This window comes from Pinus tabuliformis, chromosome J (genome assembly GCF_031772625.1).
Source record: "Pinus tabuliformis cultivar Carrire ecotype Pingquan chromosome J, CPIR1, whole genome shotgun sequence".
Lineage (NCBI taxonomy): Eukaryota > Viridiplantae > Streptophyta > Pinopsida > Pinales > Pinaceae > Pinus > Pinus tabuliformis.
In genome coordinates this window covers 160,087,988-160,107,416 of record NC_142295.1, presented here as the reverse complement: position 1 = coordinate 160,107,416, position 19,429 = coordinate 160,087,988, and the positions used below count along the sequence as shown (strand labels likewise).

Here is a 19,429-nt window from a genome sequence, read left to right as displayed (position 1 = left end):
AATAAGCATGTAATTATTCCTTCTTATGTTGAGACCTAGAAACATACCTTATAGAGTTGTAAGTGTTTGTCTTTTTTGGATAGCAGTGACGATAAAATTCAGCCACCATGAAAACTTTCTGTCTGATATTAATTTTCTTGTTTCAAAGCATCATCTTAATCATTTTTTAAATAAAAGGAATACTTAAAGAAACAAACTAAAGGTTCAGAAACTTCCTGGTATAGCTGTTTTGATGAAGATTATCGTTGCTTCTTGAAATAAATCCAGGAGAAGAGTATAAGACTTTGAAAATATGATCTGGCGGAGGATTGGAAACTTCAAATGGAGAGCTGCAAAACAGAGTTTTATATCAGCATAATTTAAAAACAAAAATGAAACTAGAGTGATGAAATGGAAATTAATGAAAGTGGGCACATGAATCTTACCATTGGATAATTGCTTTTGATCTTACCTGAAAGGTATCAGTTTCTCCAAACTGGCTGACTTCTTATTTTAATTAACATTAAAAACATGAAGAAGTCAAACTAACCAAAATTCTATAACCCAAAATCATTATTTATTTTATTTAAACTAAAGCAAGCAGTAAAATGTAAAAATAGAATGCTTAGTGCTCAGGGGAATTGAAATAAAAGAAATGCATCAGAGATGAGAATGAGAATTTGCAGTAATGACTATTCCTCAAAATATTATAAGTTTAATATAAACTCCATGATTTGATAAATTGTCCAGAATCAAGACCAAATCCAAGATAATAAAATTTAAATATAAAGATAGAGGTCTTGAATTCCATTTTTAATTATGGAATTATATATTTAAAACTAAAATGTATGAGAAATTGAAATGATTTTTTGTATACTGCAAATTTGTCATCAATTGCCTTTTTCGCATAGTGGTTATCCAAGCTCGTTTTAACACATCGCCTCATCGGATGATCCACACAACATGTTTCTTCACCATGCTTTAAGTTTAATTTGCAAGAATTCAATTTTGTTGCTATGCCACATATCGATTGAATGTTAATGGCTTAGAGGCATGCATTGGAAGGTCTCGCATCAAAGGTTGCAATGGCGAATCGCCGATATGAAAATATGCGATGAGAAGTTGTGCTATGAGATAGAGCGATCGCATCATTAAAGAAATATTAAATCAGGGATCGGGGACAATTATGTCACAAATTGCACATCGCACACCGTATCTTGCGATTTGTACTTTGGACATCGCGCATCGCAGATTCAGAATAATGATATGGCCATAAATAAAAATGCAAGGAAGCGATTGCGATATCGGCGATACGATTGATGACATAACTAATCGGCGATCGGCAATCTTAAGCACCCGATGTCACACAATATGATCCCTGCGATGCCGATGTGCGATGAATTTCGTGGCTAATCGACGATCGGCAATCGGCGCAATCGACAATCTTGAGCACATGATGTAACCATTCTCGATATGCCGATATGCGATGATTAGTGGACCCGATAGATTTATGATGATATTTTAATAACATATCGGATCCAAGACATCGGCCCTTTAAAAGTTATGCTCTTACCATTATTGCGATTAAACGGACGCGATAATTTTATGACTTTGATTTGAATTTCATATCGGGCCCGGGATTATGTGTTTATCGCAACATCGGTAAAGTCGATTATTGGCGATTCACAATAATGGAAGTATACTTCAACTGTAAAGCTCGGATATGCGAAATGCGATATGGCATATGAGTAAGATAATACATCGGAGGTATTTTATGAACAATTTTGTTATCAAAAGAAATGCTAAGAAGTACTTCCGATGAAATCTTATGATGCGAATGGTCTTATGATATTCGTGGAATTTCAATTGGATTTTCTAAGTGAATAAAAGCAAAATTAAAAAATGCTTAAATTCTAATGCATCACAAATAAAATTTCCCTGAGCCTATTGCAAATTTGAAATGGGTTTACTACTTACTTCAAGTTTTTGAAAACAAATGAAAACCTGTAAATAAAATAGAACACGAATAAAAAATAAACTAAGGAAAATATGAACTAATAATGGATGAGAATAAACTTGTAAATGCGTACCTGAAAGGAATTTGTCTGTAAATTTTACCTTATGAATCTTCAAATTCTTCCTTCGATTTATCAAAATTTTGACTTTGTTCAAAATCATCTCATTATTTATTCTAAATCTAAGTGTGCAATCAGCCTAAATAAAATCTGTTTATTCATGTTCAGGAAATATAAAATTTACCAGAAATAAATATAAAAATAGGCTCCCCTTTTTAATTGAAACAACAATTTATAATCTCTGCTTATTCTGAATAACTTGAGCAGAATCCGTATTGCTATAGCGATTGTTTAATAATGCCTTTAGTAAATAAATATGATGCGTATTGTAGCATCAAATAATAAACTAAAGATCAGAATGGGATAAAGCCACTAATTGAGGAAAAATGTCAAAACAGATTTGAATGTGTGCACTTGGCAAAATGGACATCGTTAAGATCAGCTTTTAGCAAATTCCGAGGAAGATAATATGAACTTCATATGCTTACCGTGAAAGGTTGGACTGACTAATAATGATGGAATTAAAATTAAGCTTATCATAGACAGTCATACATTTCATGGGATAATGAGATCATGAAGCTTTTATATCTTCAACCTTTATCATATAAATTTTAAAAGAAAATCTTAGAAGGAAATCTCAAAATAAAGAAAAGTGGCTTTGAAGCGATCGATGCCATGTGCAACTTTAATTGAATTTAATCAAGACATTATTCAAAATAGGCAGAGTAGAGATATTGCTATAAGAAATTTCAAAAAGGAAAGCAAGAATTAAAATTTTCTGATAAGGAAAAATGTTTCCACTGAACATGTATGAGAAGGTTGATTGCTTTGTTTTATTTTTTTAATCTACAAAACTGTTAAAAACAAATTAACTATACAAAACAAACTAACTAAATTAATTCTACTCCTATTCTAACCATATACATGAAAATGACTAGGTATAGTCATATTTCCAGTGTAGCCATTTTCTCATTTTTATTCCCGCATATATGTATAGTTCAAATGTTAGTAATAAAAATACAGATTTGACTAAACTAAGGAAAATAAATATGAAATCAGAATGTGCCGTTATTGTTAGGAACTTAATTAAAATCTCTCTCTCCTGAAATTTCCTTTCCAATTGACTACCAATTGGATCATAAAAATCTGGATGGATTTCTATTAAGGATTGAGAAATGTTCAAAGGAAGAGATAACAGGCCAGATTGTGAAGATGAGCTTTTGGATTCTTTGACCTGAAAAAATTTGTTAGTGTTATGTACAAATGTTAAATCATTGACAATTTTCTTTGAAGGACAAATTTCCAAACAATTTCTAAATGAGTCAATGAAAAATGGATGGAAGCCTTTCGAATAAAATGGCAATTTGTTAATTGAATTGAATTGCTGGACAGATTGCAAAAATACATTCTCTTGTTGACATTGCCTTTGAAAAAATAGAAGCTTTTGTTGAAACATTAGCATTGATATAAATTGGAATATTAATATCTTTCGATGCTGATGATTATAATCTGAAACTTGAATTTCCCAATTGGGCAATGCATCAATTGAGTGTTTGATAGTAAGGTATTCAATATGCCAGCGAAAAGTGTGGAAAATTTGAAAAATTAAATCTGATTTTATACAAAATAAGTGGGGAAATAAAAATAAAATGAAATTACTATTTTTACAACTAATGTTACAACACATTTGGGATCGTTTTGAAATGATTTCATTTTCACAAGGAATGGCCAGAATTATGGAATTTGGGTAATTTCGAATTCCAACTTGTGAAATAGAAAACGAATTATGATTATGAATAGGAATGGGAGTTTGATCCTCATATGAATCATAAATTGGAATGATTTCTTGAATGATGAAATCATGAAGATAATTTGCTGCTCTAAAATGAGGATTAGTTGAGATAATTCCTAAATTGCAGCGTTCTTCATCCTCAGATGTTATTTGAATTTTATCATGAGGATTCTCTTGAGAAAAATTAAAATCAACATCCTCAATATCAGAGTAATCATCATAAATGACCTCACAAGATTGTCTGGAATTCCCTTCGATTTCATCCAATATACCAAAACAAGGAGGAACAAAAATCTCATGTTCATTAGTGGCAAAAGAATGATCAATTATTGTTTCTTTATCTTGATAAAAATTTAATGGTAATTCATTTAAATGATCCTCTTTAATTTCTGAAATATCATTGATACCAAGAGGAGAAAAATTACTATCATTAAAAATATCAAGATAAAGGGAAAAATGTGAACCTGAAACAATGCATTTAAAATTGTCTCTGTTTGAGAGCTCTTGTGCATTATGCTCATTGTAAATTTCAGATTGCAGATTATTCCTTTGCGTGCATATTCTTTCTTGAAGAACGCTGCTTTGCTTCTCTGATTTTGGCATTTGCTCATCATGGAGAAATTCAGAAATTTGTACAGCAGTTTGCATTTTATTTACTTTGATTGCTGCTTGTATTTGTTGATTTGCGATTTGATTTTCCGAATTTACTTCAAAGTAGCTTTCAGATTTCAAGGCGGCTTTTTCTCCAAAATTGCTGTTGTTGTCTTCTTGCATTTGATTAGAAATATCTTCTAAGCTTTGTGAAACCACTTCATCACAATTTATTTGCACATCCAGATTGGGATTCTCATTTGTATTGGAAGGGGATGGAACAAAGGTTGAATTAATTTCATATGGATTGGGAATGATTGGAAGAGAACAAATATATTTGAACCAATCTAATGATTCTTCTTCCATAGGTTTATCTTCGTCCTTAAATCTTAAACAATTCAAGTGAAATCGAATATGAAAATCATTAACAGACTCGTTTTTAAACCTTCGTAGATATTCAATTTCTTCACATACCTGTTCATAATCGTAGCCGTCAAATTTACACATGAAAATTGTAACAAATTGATCCCAGCTATGGATTGAGGCAACTGGAAGAGTTTTGCACCAGTTCCTGGCTTTTGCTGCAAATGTGAGAGTAAAAATTCTGCATAAAATGCCTTCATCAATTCCTTGAAAATCGTAATTTGACACATTTTGAATAAATTGAAAGACATGGTTAAAAGCAGAAGAATTTCTCTTACCATTGAATTTTACCTGAGACAAGAGTCTTACCACTTCGAGTGGAGTATTGGAGGATGCACGTCCAAGGATACAACTCCATATTGGAAGTTTAAGAGGAGCCATCACAATAAATAAAATATTAAAATTGAAAAGACTCCAACAGACAAATTTCTCAGGCCCTCCTTCTAGCGCCAAAAATGTTGATGCCTCGAAAATCGTTGCAACAACATTGGGGGATAACCACCCGGTCCGGACCTTAAAGCAGCTCCTTTTCCGTTTGGTGTGGTGGCTCCGACTGTTCAACTAGGTCCAGTTACCTTCTCCCTATTGCTATTGGTTTATAATGTATCTTTAACTACCAATAGACAGGGACATCAGATCACTTCTTCTTGCTGATCAGGCAAGAGAATGACCCTTAAGCTGATTTGGGTTCAGCCAAGCCACAACTAAAGTTTTGCCTCTTTGAGGAGAGGACTTAAAAGGATGTAGAATTTACTCTAAATGCAAGCTTATTCTATGATGCAAGCAAAAGAAACTAATCTAAATCCTATCTTAATTAGGCAGATATAGATCTAACCCAACTAAGAGCAAGATAATTAAAGTATTGAGATTTATATATGTCTTGCTTATAATGAATACCAAGTTAATGAAGTAGTTCAATTAACTGATATTATGGATATCAAAACACATCCTATTGAGACCTCTTAACTGAAATAATAAACAGACAACGCTCAGGAAGTAGTTCACATAAATGATATTGATTATCAAATCAGCAAATCCAATAACTAAACAATAATATGTGGAAATAGTTCACAACATATTACCATTCAATAAATCAGTTTTAATAAGGTAGATTTCTGAGTAAATAGTTACTCAGAAATCAGAAATTAATCCATAAGAACAGAGATACATGATAACAACATTGAGACAAACTACCCATATTGACAATAGTGCACAAACATGAATAAAATGACACATCCCTGTTACCATAAAAATGAAACTGATATTTGAAATAGTAGTATTAAAAATACCAATTTATTGCATCCATTTCTCTGATCTTGGTCTCCAACAGTCCTTTACATTGCTTGAACTTCTGCCTTTAAAACTAGAGCCACAATAGTGCAAACTCTGCTCCTCATACATAATCCAATATACAAAGGAAAAATCCTCAATAATCCCCAGATCTGAGATTTTCTCTCCTCTCTACTACAACTCTAAATTCCTATTACAGTAGTGCTTTTTTAGAAGTCTAGCATTGCAGAGGAGAGCAACCCCTTTTTCATTCTGCAATCTATTATTTATAATATTTGTGAAGGAATTCTTGAGAGAAGAGTTTGTTGAAGAGAAATCTGTTAAATCCAATTTTATTTGCTCAAAAATCCTGATCTTCAATTGCTGGAGCCTCCTCATTGATTGAGATCTTTGTCTCCATATTCTTTCCACTGTTTTCCTGCAAAAAGAAATCAAAATAAATTAAAATGCAACAATAAAATCAATCATGGCATTGCTGGCATTTAAATCAAATCCAATCAAATTCTATTTAAATAAATAACTGAAAATAAAATATAAACTTTCTCTTGATGCCTGGGATGGTTTAATTGGCCAGAGATATGATTAACCAATGGATCTGCAATTAGAAGAGGTTTTGAACAAATGAAAATGAAGAAAATAACTCAGAAAATTGATTTTGTTTTCAAAATTCGGAGCCTGATCTTCTGCCTGATTTTTGACCCAATAAATGATTAAATCTGTTAGTGAAACCTCTTCCAAAATGTTCTCCTTGATTTTCTCTTTCGAATGAGCCGTCCTGGGCCTCATTTGGCCAAGTAAAACTCATTCTATGGGCTTCCAAAGTTGATGAGTCAAATTTGGCATGAATCTGGAAATTCTGTTGCTGGGCTAAAAATCAGAATTTGAATTAAAAATCTAATCCTAAATTATTTTCTAATTAATTGTTAATCATTAATTTAACTAACTAATATCTAATTAATTATTTATAAACAAATTTAATCTAATTAAAAACTAATTCTAAATAATATTTAAATCTAAATTAATCAAATTAATTAAATATCATAAATTAATTAATCTGATTAAATTAAAATTAATTAATTAATTAATTAATATATATTAACTAATTTAAAATATTAAAAAAATTAATTTAAAATATTATATTATATATTTAAACTAATATACCTACCTTTCCTCACTTCACTCATACGTATGAGTGAGTTGACCAAAAAAAAACAAATGGAGTATAAGCCTAAGTTAATGAATGCCCCATTGAGTTATGAAGCGATCGGCAAATCGCATCGGGGGATGACTAATGGGCTTATCGGGGTTCTTTAAAATTTGTTGCGAATAGAACTCCCGACCCGATATCGCATCGGGGGATGGCTAATGGGTTTATCGGGGTTCTTTAAAATTTGTTGCGAATAGAACTCCCGATGCGATTATTTATTTATTTTTTGTTTTAAATTTTAATTTAATTAAATTAATTATATAATATATTAATCAATTTAATTAATTTAAAATTTAATTTTAAACTTAAAATTTTTATTTTTTGTTTTATTTTTATGAACATAAGTTTCTAAACTACAACTACTTGGAAAATAAACGAAAAATAAACTGCAGCCACTTGAATGTTTAGATTTTTGAGATTAGGATTTGATTTGGAAATTGGAGTAAATTTCTTAAATCTCGATAATTAATGATTTGGCCGCATAACTAAAAATGGAAAAATGTTAGTAAAAACTCGCTATGGTTAATATTTAAAATTAATGCGTTATTGAATTAATTTATTTACAAAATGCAATATTATACATTTTATGCATTTTTAACCCAGGCTAGATAAATGATGAGACTTCAAAGGAGTGCCATTTTCAAACCAGTTGACCAAATGAGGCGAAACAAGCGTCAATGGGAAGCTTGTTAAAATCGATTTTAACAAAGCAATCAAAACAAGAATCCAAAGAAAACTAAAAATTAACAAAAGCGTAGGGCAATCAACTAAAATAAAAATCAAAAAGGTGTTTAGCCAAAATTTTATAGAAAGGGTCCCCATTATTTGAAGTGAACACATCAATAATGGGGGGGGTTGTGTTTTTACCACAACAGGTTCTTACCGCGACCTCCGGCACAAGGTGCGACTCATTTGGCAAGGGCTGAGTTGAGAAACATATGAGAAGTGGAGCTCAGACTTAAAGTGCGTGGATAGTAAGTGATAATGCATACGAAAGAAGGAGAGCGACTTGGTTATATAGCGTGGGGAGCATGGTTGGATTGCCCATGGGTCGACCCACACTTGGAGCAAGGCCGACATACATTTTGAGGATGTTTGCGAAGTGTGGGGACGTTTCACTACATGGTGGACGAGTTGGCTTGGGCAGCCAACTCGCCCAACCATCCTTATATATATATATGCGATGAAGTTTAGAGCGAATTTTATCATTCGACCAAGAATACGAACGAGCTCCTTTGATGATAAGGAAAAGAGTGCGAGGTGCAGATTGAGAAGAGAAGGCGCAGAAGATAGATGCGCCCATTCTTGGGCAAGGCACACGACAGCACGAGTTCAGTTGTTGGTTGAGGGCGTGGTGAAGGCGCCGAGACTTGGCACGGTTTCTTGGGTGGCTCAGGTGCCCATTTTGCAAAGTTGTAAACAATGGGACTCGGGTGAGACTATCGTGCGAAGGTTGAACGGTGGAACATTGGTGAAGCCGGGTGCAAAGGAAGAGGGTGTCTTGGTGACTTGGTGGAGTCACCCGCCCGTCGTGCACGAAACAAGGTTCGGTTGTGAAGTGCGGAAAGGCAGCTCATGTGAGGGCACGCCCGCCCGACTTGGGCAAGGAAATCTTGGTTGTCACACGGTGGTGTGACGAAGTTGTAAAATTGGCTAAGTATGAAACTTGGTGTTTCCAAGTATACTTGTAAAGCTTTGTAAACATTATAATATATTGTATTCGGGCAGACTCATTGTTCAGGGAGTTGCCCCTCCCTTTATACTGTGCAATTGTGTTCTTCGTTTATAATTGCTGATGATAATGAATGTGTATGGGTGTTCATTGGTATAAAGGAAACATAATAATACTTGGTTGCGAAAAACAAACTAAGTAGACTAATGGTTAGGCGTAGTCCACGAACATAAGTATTGGTGAAAAGAAAGTGTTCGGTGGTGCCGCACCTTACCAAGAGCGGTTGAAAGGCTACCGCCAGCCTGGGGGCGTGACAAAATGGGTCGAGGGGAAAAGGACAAATATTGATTGTCACAAGTAATGGGGTATAGAGTAGGTTATTCGCAAGTTTATTCCTCTAACTTTCTCACTCTAAAAGCATAAAGATAGATCGAAAATAATATAATAATCTAATCCGGATCACTATACCATATTGCAATGGATTATTTTCTTACTCCACTTATAAAATAGATTTAATATTAATCTAAGAAGTTTCACTTGAATATTAGATGTCTCAAAGATCAAAAGTGACCCTATGCTGACAATAAAATGATCATATGAAAGTGGCTTGTCCAATAAGAAAAATATGAAAATTATGTAAATAAAATATTAAGGTCAAACCATGTTTAACATTTTCCGGTAGCCAAACCTAGCCTACCATGCTTAAAAATGGTCCAAATTAATCAACTATAGTCAAACCATCATCAAACATGTGGAATAATAATCTAGCATGCAATACAATGCATAGGTACAAATTTTACATAATGCAAACATTTCTTTTCATGATCTCTAATTTAGAAACTTCACATATAACAATATGCTCCCTTTTGACTTTAACTCTCAGTTAAGAATCTTTTTATAATTTTTTTTTAACAAATAGATTGAAACTAATTTGGAGCTAGTCTTTGTTTTTAGTTTTCTATTTCTTATTTTATTTCTTTCTGGATTAACCAATGACTTAATGGGAACTAAACACTAAATAAACCAATTAATTTACACCTCACAAATCTCAATTGTTTCAAAATTATATATGAGTTTTTTCTCTAGAATATTGTCCTAAGCTCCAATGGTAAATGAAGCTATATCCCATATTTAATAGTAAGGGAAAGAGCTACAAACCCACAAATGAATCACTATGTCAATAAGAAAAGGATGCGAGTGTGGTACTTATATACCTCCCATATTGAATGGTAAAGGCGAGATCTACAAAACCACAAATTCATCACTTTGTTAGTGAGAACAATATGTGACTCGCGTAAGATATAGATTAAGAAGTCAATTTTTTTTGTTTGGAATTTTGTGATATAAGTTTTGTTAACATTGCAATGTTTTGTCATTTCAATTACATTTTTGAATGTAGAAATGGATTCAAATTGTGGAAAAAGTGCAGATGCAACTATTTAAAACTATATTTTTCTCAAATTTAGTCAAATTTTGGACAAAATGGACTAATAAATCCATTTAGAAAAAGGGAAATAATTCACCTACTCAAACTACACCTAGGGTACTATCTCATGTGTAGATACCATCCTAATTTAATAACTTGATCAATCATGCACTGAATTAATAACCTGCTTTTCTTCTTCACATACATAAGTAGCACCTTGCTCTTATAATCATGGTTATCTCATATATGGTGATTAGCAACAAATTCTAACACTTCTTCCAACAACTAAATTCAATTTGTAGTAAGTTGTAGCATCAAATTCAAAACTATTAGATATTATCATCCAAATACAATTGGCACCGACCAACCAATATAATATGATTAGAATTTTTTAGCTGTATCAACTCGACATTTGGAATATGGTTAGACTTCCACATAAATACAATTCGCATAAGCAATAAGGTTTTCGCCCAAATGAACATGAAATAAAACATAACCATTCCTAGTTCAATGTGGGGTGTGGGATATGGGGCTTTACTGAAATTGAGATGAATATAAATATAACCAATTTTGTGGAGTGCCTTGGTTTAACTAAGCGTAGCATAATTATGTTGATAACAATTCATAGGTGGGCATATTGTTCTCCCTTCCTATATTAGGGCTGACCCCAAACTAAACACAACTTTAGACGTAAAAGAAGAGAAAAGATAACATATCATTAAGGGGTGAAATAATGTTCTGAGGGAAGATATATCATACTATGTCTTCCTTAGCATTATTGTGCTTTCAAATAGCTCCATTGATAATGTATGTGAAGTGTCATGATTGATAACAAATATCTTACTCACTTGGGGTTTGGTGTTGCTTAATCTATATTCAATCTACACAAACATAAAATAAAACTAAATGTATGGTCAAAAAATAAAATTGAATAAATAAATTTAGAAATTTAGAATTATCAATATATGCATAACAACAAAACATTTAATATTTCATATAATAAAATATAAAATTAAATAAATAAATTTAGAAATTTAAAATTATCTATATATACATAACAACAAAACATTTAATATTTCATATACTAAAATATATAATAAGTAGAAATAAAATACCAAAAAATAATTACTATTTATAAAAATAAAATACAAGTCTTTAAACTAGGTATAAATTTTGACACATTTAAAAATAAGAAAAAAATTGTAATTAGCTCCTAAATTAATATGTTTATAATTTTTTAAAATTATATATTTGATTATTTTATATTTAAATAAAATAAATATTTAAATTCATTATTAAAAAAATATTAATTTAATTATATGTCATTTATTTTTAAAACTGTAACATAAAATATTGTACTTCTTATATAAAAAAATAATAACAATAATAATAATTTAATAATAATAATAATAATTTATTAAAAATATATTTTTAATATTATTGTTATTTTATTATATTTTAAAAAATTTAATAACAAATATTTTCCAAATTAATAAAAAATATTATTAAAACGCACTGGCCAATTACTTTTCTATATTAGTGTTGATTGATTGGTACGATATCACCAATTAAGTGTCAAAGCTTCATGTGCCACGTTACTCTTTAAAATAAAATAAAATAACATTAGAAATTAAACTTTTAATTAAAAAAATAATATTTAAAATTTTTATTAAATAAATAAAATTATTCGATATATTAATTATATTAAATTATATATATATATAATTACATACCTTTTTAAAAATTTAACTTCGTATACGATCCCATTCTTTAAAGTTTTAGTACAGGCTTGGTAGAAATGGGTTACTTTTCCATATTAGTGTTGATTGATTGGTTGGTTATCACCAATTAAATGTCAAAGCTTCATGTGTCATGCGACTCTTTAAAATAAAATAAAATAATATTAAAAATTAAACTTTTAATTAAAAAATAGTATATAAATTTTTTATTAAATAAATAAAATTATTTTATATATTAATTATATTAAATTTTAAAAATATATATAATTTTAAAAATAAATTATATATATATATATATATATATATATATATAATTTTATAAAATTAGCCTAAGTGTCCAAGAAGGACACTTAGGCTAATTTTATGTATGACAACAATAACTTGGAGGAAGTGTATTCTTACAAGTACCTAGGAATTGATATTCATCACAAGCTCAACTGGAGCCATAGCATTGAGAAAAGGATTAATGGGGGGTGGAAAGCTTACTTTGGTCTTGAAAATAATTGTAAAATAGCAAACCTTGTAATGTGGGATAAAAAGAAGTTCCTCTTTGAAACTTTAGTCACTCTTGTTATCTTATATGGCTGTGAGGTTTGGGGTTGCAGCATCTCCAGAGAATCATGGAGAAAGATTGAGCAAATCCAGAAGTGTTTTATAACTTATAACCTGAAAATTAAAAGTAATATACCCTATCCTATTCTCCTTATAGAAGTAGGTCTTTCCCCTATTGAGAGCCTAGCTATGCTTAGGTTTTTGTTGTACAAGCACAAAATCAGTAACATAGACGATCATAGACTTCCTAAGCTAGCTTTAAATTCTAGCCAAAACCACCTAAGGATCAATCGAGGGTGGCATAAAGACACAAGGGCCTGGTTAAACTATTAGGAGATCAACGAAAATGATGCATTACAAAACATAAATAACATTAAAGATATTGTTACTTCTAAGTTCAAAGAAAAAATGTGGTGTGAGAAAGACTTAGCGGCTAAAAGAAAATTAAGTTATTATAAGAAGGTCATCAACCCCACCCTAGAAGATCAAAAGTATCTCTCTATTTTAACTAGCTCAAAGAAGAAAATTAATATAGTAAAGATTAGAATGAATTCTCATGAGCTCCATAGTGAAACAGGTCGTTGGGCAATTCCTAAAACGCCATGGATGGAAAGGATCTGCCATATATGTGAGAATAGGAACATCGAGGATGAAAACCACTTCCTCTCAGTTTCACAATCTTTGTTACAATACTGACCTTCCTAGCCTTTTACAATGTCAAAATTATAGTGAGCTCGGGAGGCTTCTCTCCAAGCTTTTTGAGCATAGGAATAAAATCTTAAATCAAAATAGATAATTTGTTTCTTTAGGTCCAATAGACCATTATTTGATCTCAGTGGACGTTAACCATCATCATCATCATCATTTTTAAATTTAACTTAATATATTATCTCATTCTTTATTAATTATATTAATTATATATAAAAATATATAATTTTAAAAATAAATTATATATATATTTTTAAATTTAACTTAATATATTATCTCATTCTTTATTAATTATATTAAATTATATATATATATAATTTTAAAAATCAATTATATATATTTTAAAATTTAACTTAGTATATTATCTCATTCTTTAAAGTTTTAATACAGGCTTGGTAGAAATGAGTTACTTGGTTGTAAATTCACAAGCCATTCAATTTTTCATACCGAAAAGGTTAATATAGTAATTGCAGTTACCGAATGTTACATTTTCACTGAGATAGTTTATATAAATAATTAAAAAAAAATAAAAAATATTCCGCAAATTTTCAACCCAATAACACGTCGAGCTGAGTGGTTCCCTACTGATTACATAAAATATAATATCTCCTTGTGAGGTTGACAAGACACAAGTCATTTCTGATGATAATCTCAATATTCCAATAAAAACTTTATTGTTCAAGATTTTAGCACATTACATGTTCAGTTTGACCATATATTTGATAGTAAATAAAAGCTACACACCCCATCCAATGTATGGTCAGTGACTGTCACAGACACCATTGATGGCATTTCTAGCGACCTGCAGCTGTTGCATTTCCTGAAGAAATTCTAGGAGCCTGTAGTTGTTGGATTTCTTGAACAAAACACCTCAAATTGGTATAGGAAGAACCCTCTTTACCTACCGCTATTTTCGCAAGTGTCCTCAGCTCTTGAGCTCTCCTCCTCATATTTTTTCCTTCTTCCTCCGCCAGAAGCATGGTGACTGCTCTTCTTACATCCTCTTCATCGGCCACGTTGTCCATATCCAAACATACCTGTATGCCAATCCCCAGGATTTTTACCAGAAACATCGAGTTAAATGACTGTTCTGCAAACATAGGCCAAGTAATCACAGGGACTCCCAGGCTCACGCTCTCCAACGTAGAGTTCCACCCGCAGTGACTCAGGAATGCGCCCACTGAAGGATGCGAGAGAATGAGTAGCTGAGGCGCGTACCCCCATATAATGAGTCCCCTTTCTCCTGTCCTCTCTTCGAATCCCTCGGGCAGCCCCACGTCCGTCCCTTTAGGTTTGGCTTCTTTGTGAAGAGATCTGATGGCCCAGATGAAAGCCTGCCCGCTCGCCTCTAACCCCACAGCCACCGCACGGATTTGCTTTTCGTTCAGAATACAGTGGCTCCCGAAACACACAAACACCACTGACTCGGGACTCCGAGAATCTAGCCACCTCAAGCACTCCTCCTCGGCAATGTCCGCCGCCTTACCCCGGCTATTCATACTTTCGTGAGCGACCCCCTTGTCATCGAAGACGGCGGGAGGGAGAACAGGTCCTATGCTCCACACGGGTCTCCCCGTCAGGTTCCTCATGTGGTCGATCCCCAAGGAATCGAGCTCGTAAAACGTATTGAGAAGTATGCCCCACCCCTTCATGCTCTGTTTTATCTCCTCCCTAACGAATTCCTCCAATAGATACAAGTTCGGCTTTCGCAAATTCACGAACAGGTCTGACTTCCGCAGCTTGAGATCGAAGCTCAGCTCAGGAACCTCAAAATACTCATCGTCTCCCTCCACGCTGTGATGTGGCGTGTAGGTGAACAGGGAATTCAACACAGATATAGCGAACACCCCTGCAGTATAGAAAGCCACGGTGGGGATCCCGAACTTGGAGCCAGAGCTGTGCACCCATCCGGAATACAAGTCGCAGATAATGCAGACTGGGGGAGGAAAGGAGTCGGCAGCCTCCTCTTCAGAACTCTCAATAATATTATTCATTTGCTCATTGAGCCATTGCTCGAACGCCGCCTCCAATTTATCCGACGAAGAAAACAGTATCTCGGCTACACGAAATGGAATGTCGTCCATGGTGTCCATTCCCGGGGGCACGCCGTCGATGAGCGGTAAGGGCAGAGATACCAGCCGGATATGCAGATTAGAACGCTGGACCTGAGGCTGGAGCCGTTCAGCGTTTCCCGGGGTTGTTATGTACGATACCCAGAGATGTTGAGAGGCCAACAACTTGGCTAGTTCCATGAATGGAATGAGATGACCCTTCCCCAACCCTGGAACCAAAACTACGTGTAATTTGTTTTCTCCCATCTAGAAAAGAGATAAACACAGCAGAACAGAGTCTCTGGTATCTCAAACTACTGTGGGCATTTTGGACTTGGAGCTTGGAGTACATATAATTAAGGCCGAGGCATATCTTGACTTTTGCTTCGAAAAATACCGTTCAGACCGCCGGACTCGCCGGTTTTTGTGGGCCATTCTGTCAGGTTCTCCACGTAAGAACGGGGGATTCGATCTCACAAAACAGTGTGACATTGATGTCGAAGGAAATCGGGACCATAGATAAAGATAAAAAAAGTAAATAGCATTATGGTAAGTGTCGATTAAAAACATGATGCAAACTAAATTTAATGTTAATTCTTGCATCATTATTTATGACACATAGAGTTCAAGTGGGATTCATGAAGAGAAAGGGCTAAGTTTTTTTATAACATTAAAGATAATAAAGAAAAGTAAATAACATTATAGTAAGTGTTGGATTTAAAAACATGATGTAAATTGTAATGTTAATTTTTGTATCACTATTTAATAACTTAGAATTTTTTTTGGATAACTTTTCATTTGCTTATACACCAAATGTTAATTCCTGTATCACTATTTAATAACCTAGAAGCCTTTTTTATAACTTTTCATTTGCTTATACACCAATAAGATGGTAGGATATTTATCTAACAGTAAGTTATTTTAATAGATTTAATATTTAGCTATTTAATAGATATAATATTTTGGAAGGATACATCTCAGAAACAAAATGATAAGGATTAATTAAAAACTAATAAGGAATCATTAAAATGAGATGTTTTTAATATTTTATTAATTAAATATAACAGAAATATACTCATTAATTATAATTTATTAATAAGAAATGATTTAAAAAACACTTGTATCTTTAAATTAATTTTTTAATTCAAGTTTGAACACTTTAAATGAAAGAAGATGCTCAACATCCTCCACTGCAATACCTAGGCGGTTGTACATGTCTTTTTGTTAGTCTAGCGCTCTATCTCTCGAGCGCACGCTCCCCATTTACTCCGATGTTGCCTTATCACAATTCCAACCACTTCCTAATCAAACAGCTCGTCCCCTCCGCAGCTCCGTTCATCACTTAGCACTATCCAAAAAGAAATGTACGCTTTTAATATTAAAAAGAAATTTTAAATATTAAAAAAATTATAGCCATATCTTTATTTTATCTTTTAAATAAACCATCTATCAAATGAGAGCGCCGTTGATTTGAAAGTCAATTCGAACATTAGGAGATGGATCCCCACAAAGCTTTGTCGTATATCGAAAGCCATTTACAACTGGCCATGTGTTGTGCAGAAGTAAGTTTGGAATTTTTTTAAGGTGAAGTTGAGAATATTTATTGTGAAGTTTTATAGGAAAAAGACTTCATATATTAATTTCAAAAAGCAAGTTGTATTATAGGTTATTTTTAGTTTTGTGGACAATCAGATGAAAAAGCAATTTATATTATAAGTTATTTTTAGTCTTGTGAACATTAAAATGAAAATACAATTTGTACTATAAGTTATTTTTAGCTTTATAGACATTAAAATGCAAAAAGCAATCTGGGCTATTTTTAACTTTACAGACATTAAAATGAAAAACCAATAACCCAATTTGTACCATAGGCTATTTTTAGCTTTATAGACATTAAAATGAAAAAGCAATCTGGGCTATTTTTAACTTCATAGACATTAAAATAAAAAACCAATCTATACTATAAACTAATTTTAACTTATACTATAGACTATTTTTAACTTTGTAAACATTAAATCATTTTCTATATTATAGCCTATTTTTAACCTAATGGACATTAAAATCATTTTTTTTTCCTTCTTTTCTTTTTCTATATATGACCTCGGTTGGTTAAGCTGGGTGGAGCAGCTGAACCATGCAGATTTGGCCGCTACATGAGTTGATGTGTCTGACAGTGGACACATCTGCGGGTACAAACTGCTGAATGGACTAAATGGGCATCGCCCAATGGGGAATTTTGACACGATGACGTGGCTTGATGGTTACGTCACTAGTTACGTCACTACCTGAAACGCCCTCTTTACCCTGGTGTGCTGGTACCTGGTGGAACACCCCGGGTTTGGTCTCTTGGTTACCGATCCATATCAAGGAGGTGATCGGGTTCGAAAATCTTTGGTCTTCGTCGTTTTTTGTTGGACTGTTTACTAAAGTTATCAATTCAATGCTTCAAAAATTGGGGGTGGGGGGTGGCTGGCAATTGACCCTTTGCTTTATGAAGACAAGACCTCATACTCGGCGATGGTGAGATTTTTCGACCTTAGTACAACTCTTTGTTGTTTTCTATGGGGCTTCGAGGATTTGATAGCAACTTTTATGGTTATAAATTTGTATTTTTTTAATCAAATTTATATGGTGGTTGATGTTGTTTTTTTGCTTTTAGAAAATTTATTATTCTCTTTTATATGATTTACAAATTTATTTATAAATTAGAATTAATATAAAATATAAAGCTAATTTGTTAAAAAAAATAAACTTTAAAAAATATAGATTAATATATTGATAAATTATTTATTAATGTTGGATTTATTTATTATTATTAAATTAAATAGTTGTAAATGTTCATATTATTTAAAATTAAAAATAGAGAAACATGACATAAAAATTACATTGTCTAAATACATCACAAATAAATTATAGAATCTATATCAAATAGGTGAATTAGATGCTACTTTTTCTAACAATATTATAATTAAAATATAAAATTAATTTTTATATAATTAACAAAATAGATAAATTATATTGTTTATTTAATGATTATTATTATTTAAATAAAAATAAGAAAATTGAAATTTTATTTTTTTGGATAAAGTGTATTATGATAAATTATAAAGCAGTGAGTAACATTACAAAACTTAGTGAGAATAAAGTTTACTAACTCCCTAATATATATATATATATATATATATATTTTACTACTAAAGTCTATATAAGTGTATATAGTATATAGTGTATTTAAATTTGTGACTTGTTATCAAAAAGCACATGTTTTTTAGTCAATCTAGTTGTATTATATTATTTTTATAATCTTTTAAAAGATTAAATTTTAAAATAAATAAATCTGTTCTTTATTATTAATTTTTCATATGGATTCCAAGGTAGTTAGTGCATGGGGGAGACTTTATGATCTCAAAGGTAATAGAGTACTTTATTATACTTAGGGCTTGGAAATGTCTCTAACTAGCCTAGATCCATCTTAGCCCTAGATCTATCAAGCATAGAGAGGGATCTAATCTCTCGAGGTGCAAACCTCTTCTTTGAGTGCAAAATTTGAGGAAACGTTTACACCTCAATAGATTTGATCCCTCTCGACACTTGGGGTTAAGATGGATCTAGGTTGGTTATATAATACTATATAATATCTATTTTTGTATTTATGTGTCTTTTTCTTATTCATGCTCTCTATGTCACCCCCCATACATACACACTCTCTCTCCATATTTATCTATCTCATACAACACTCTCTCTCCATATCTATCTATCTCTGTATTTGGCCCTCTTCCTCTCCCTCTTTCTCTCTTCCCTTTATCTCTCTCTCTCTCTCTTCCCCTTCTCTCCTTCTCTCTCACACTGCCCCCTCTCTCCTTTCTCCCTCACTCTCTCTCCATCACTCATTCCCTCTCTCTCCCCACCTTTCTCCCTCTATGT

General features: G+C 32.3%; 1 protein-coding gene across 1 annotated transcript; it reads right to left on the bottom strand.

Annotated features, from left to right (window-relative positions):
• Window positions 1-14,111: 14,111 nt before the first annotated feature.
• On the bottom strand, window positions 14,112-15,861 carry LOC149226160 (putative UDP-glucosyl transferase 73B6). The gene has a single exon (XM_089375227.1). It carries the CDS (start codon window positions 15,770-15,772, stop codon window positions 14,249-14,251), a length of 1,524 nt encoding a protein of 507 aa, XP_089231353.1. The 5' UTR covers window positions 15,773-15,861; the 3' UTR covers window positions 14,112-14,248.
• Between the last annotated feature and the right edge of the window lie 3,568 nt (window positions 15,862-19,429).

Bases quoted from the DNA above. Each gene is read 5' to 3' on its own strand.
- LOC149226160 (XM_089375227.1), bottom strand. From the start codon at position 15,772: ATGGGAGAAAACAAATTACACGTAGTTTTGGTTCCAGGGTTGGGGAAG.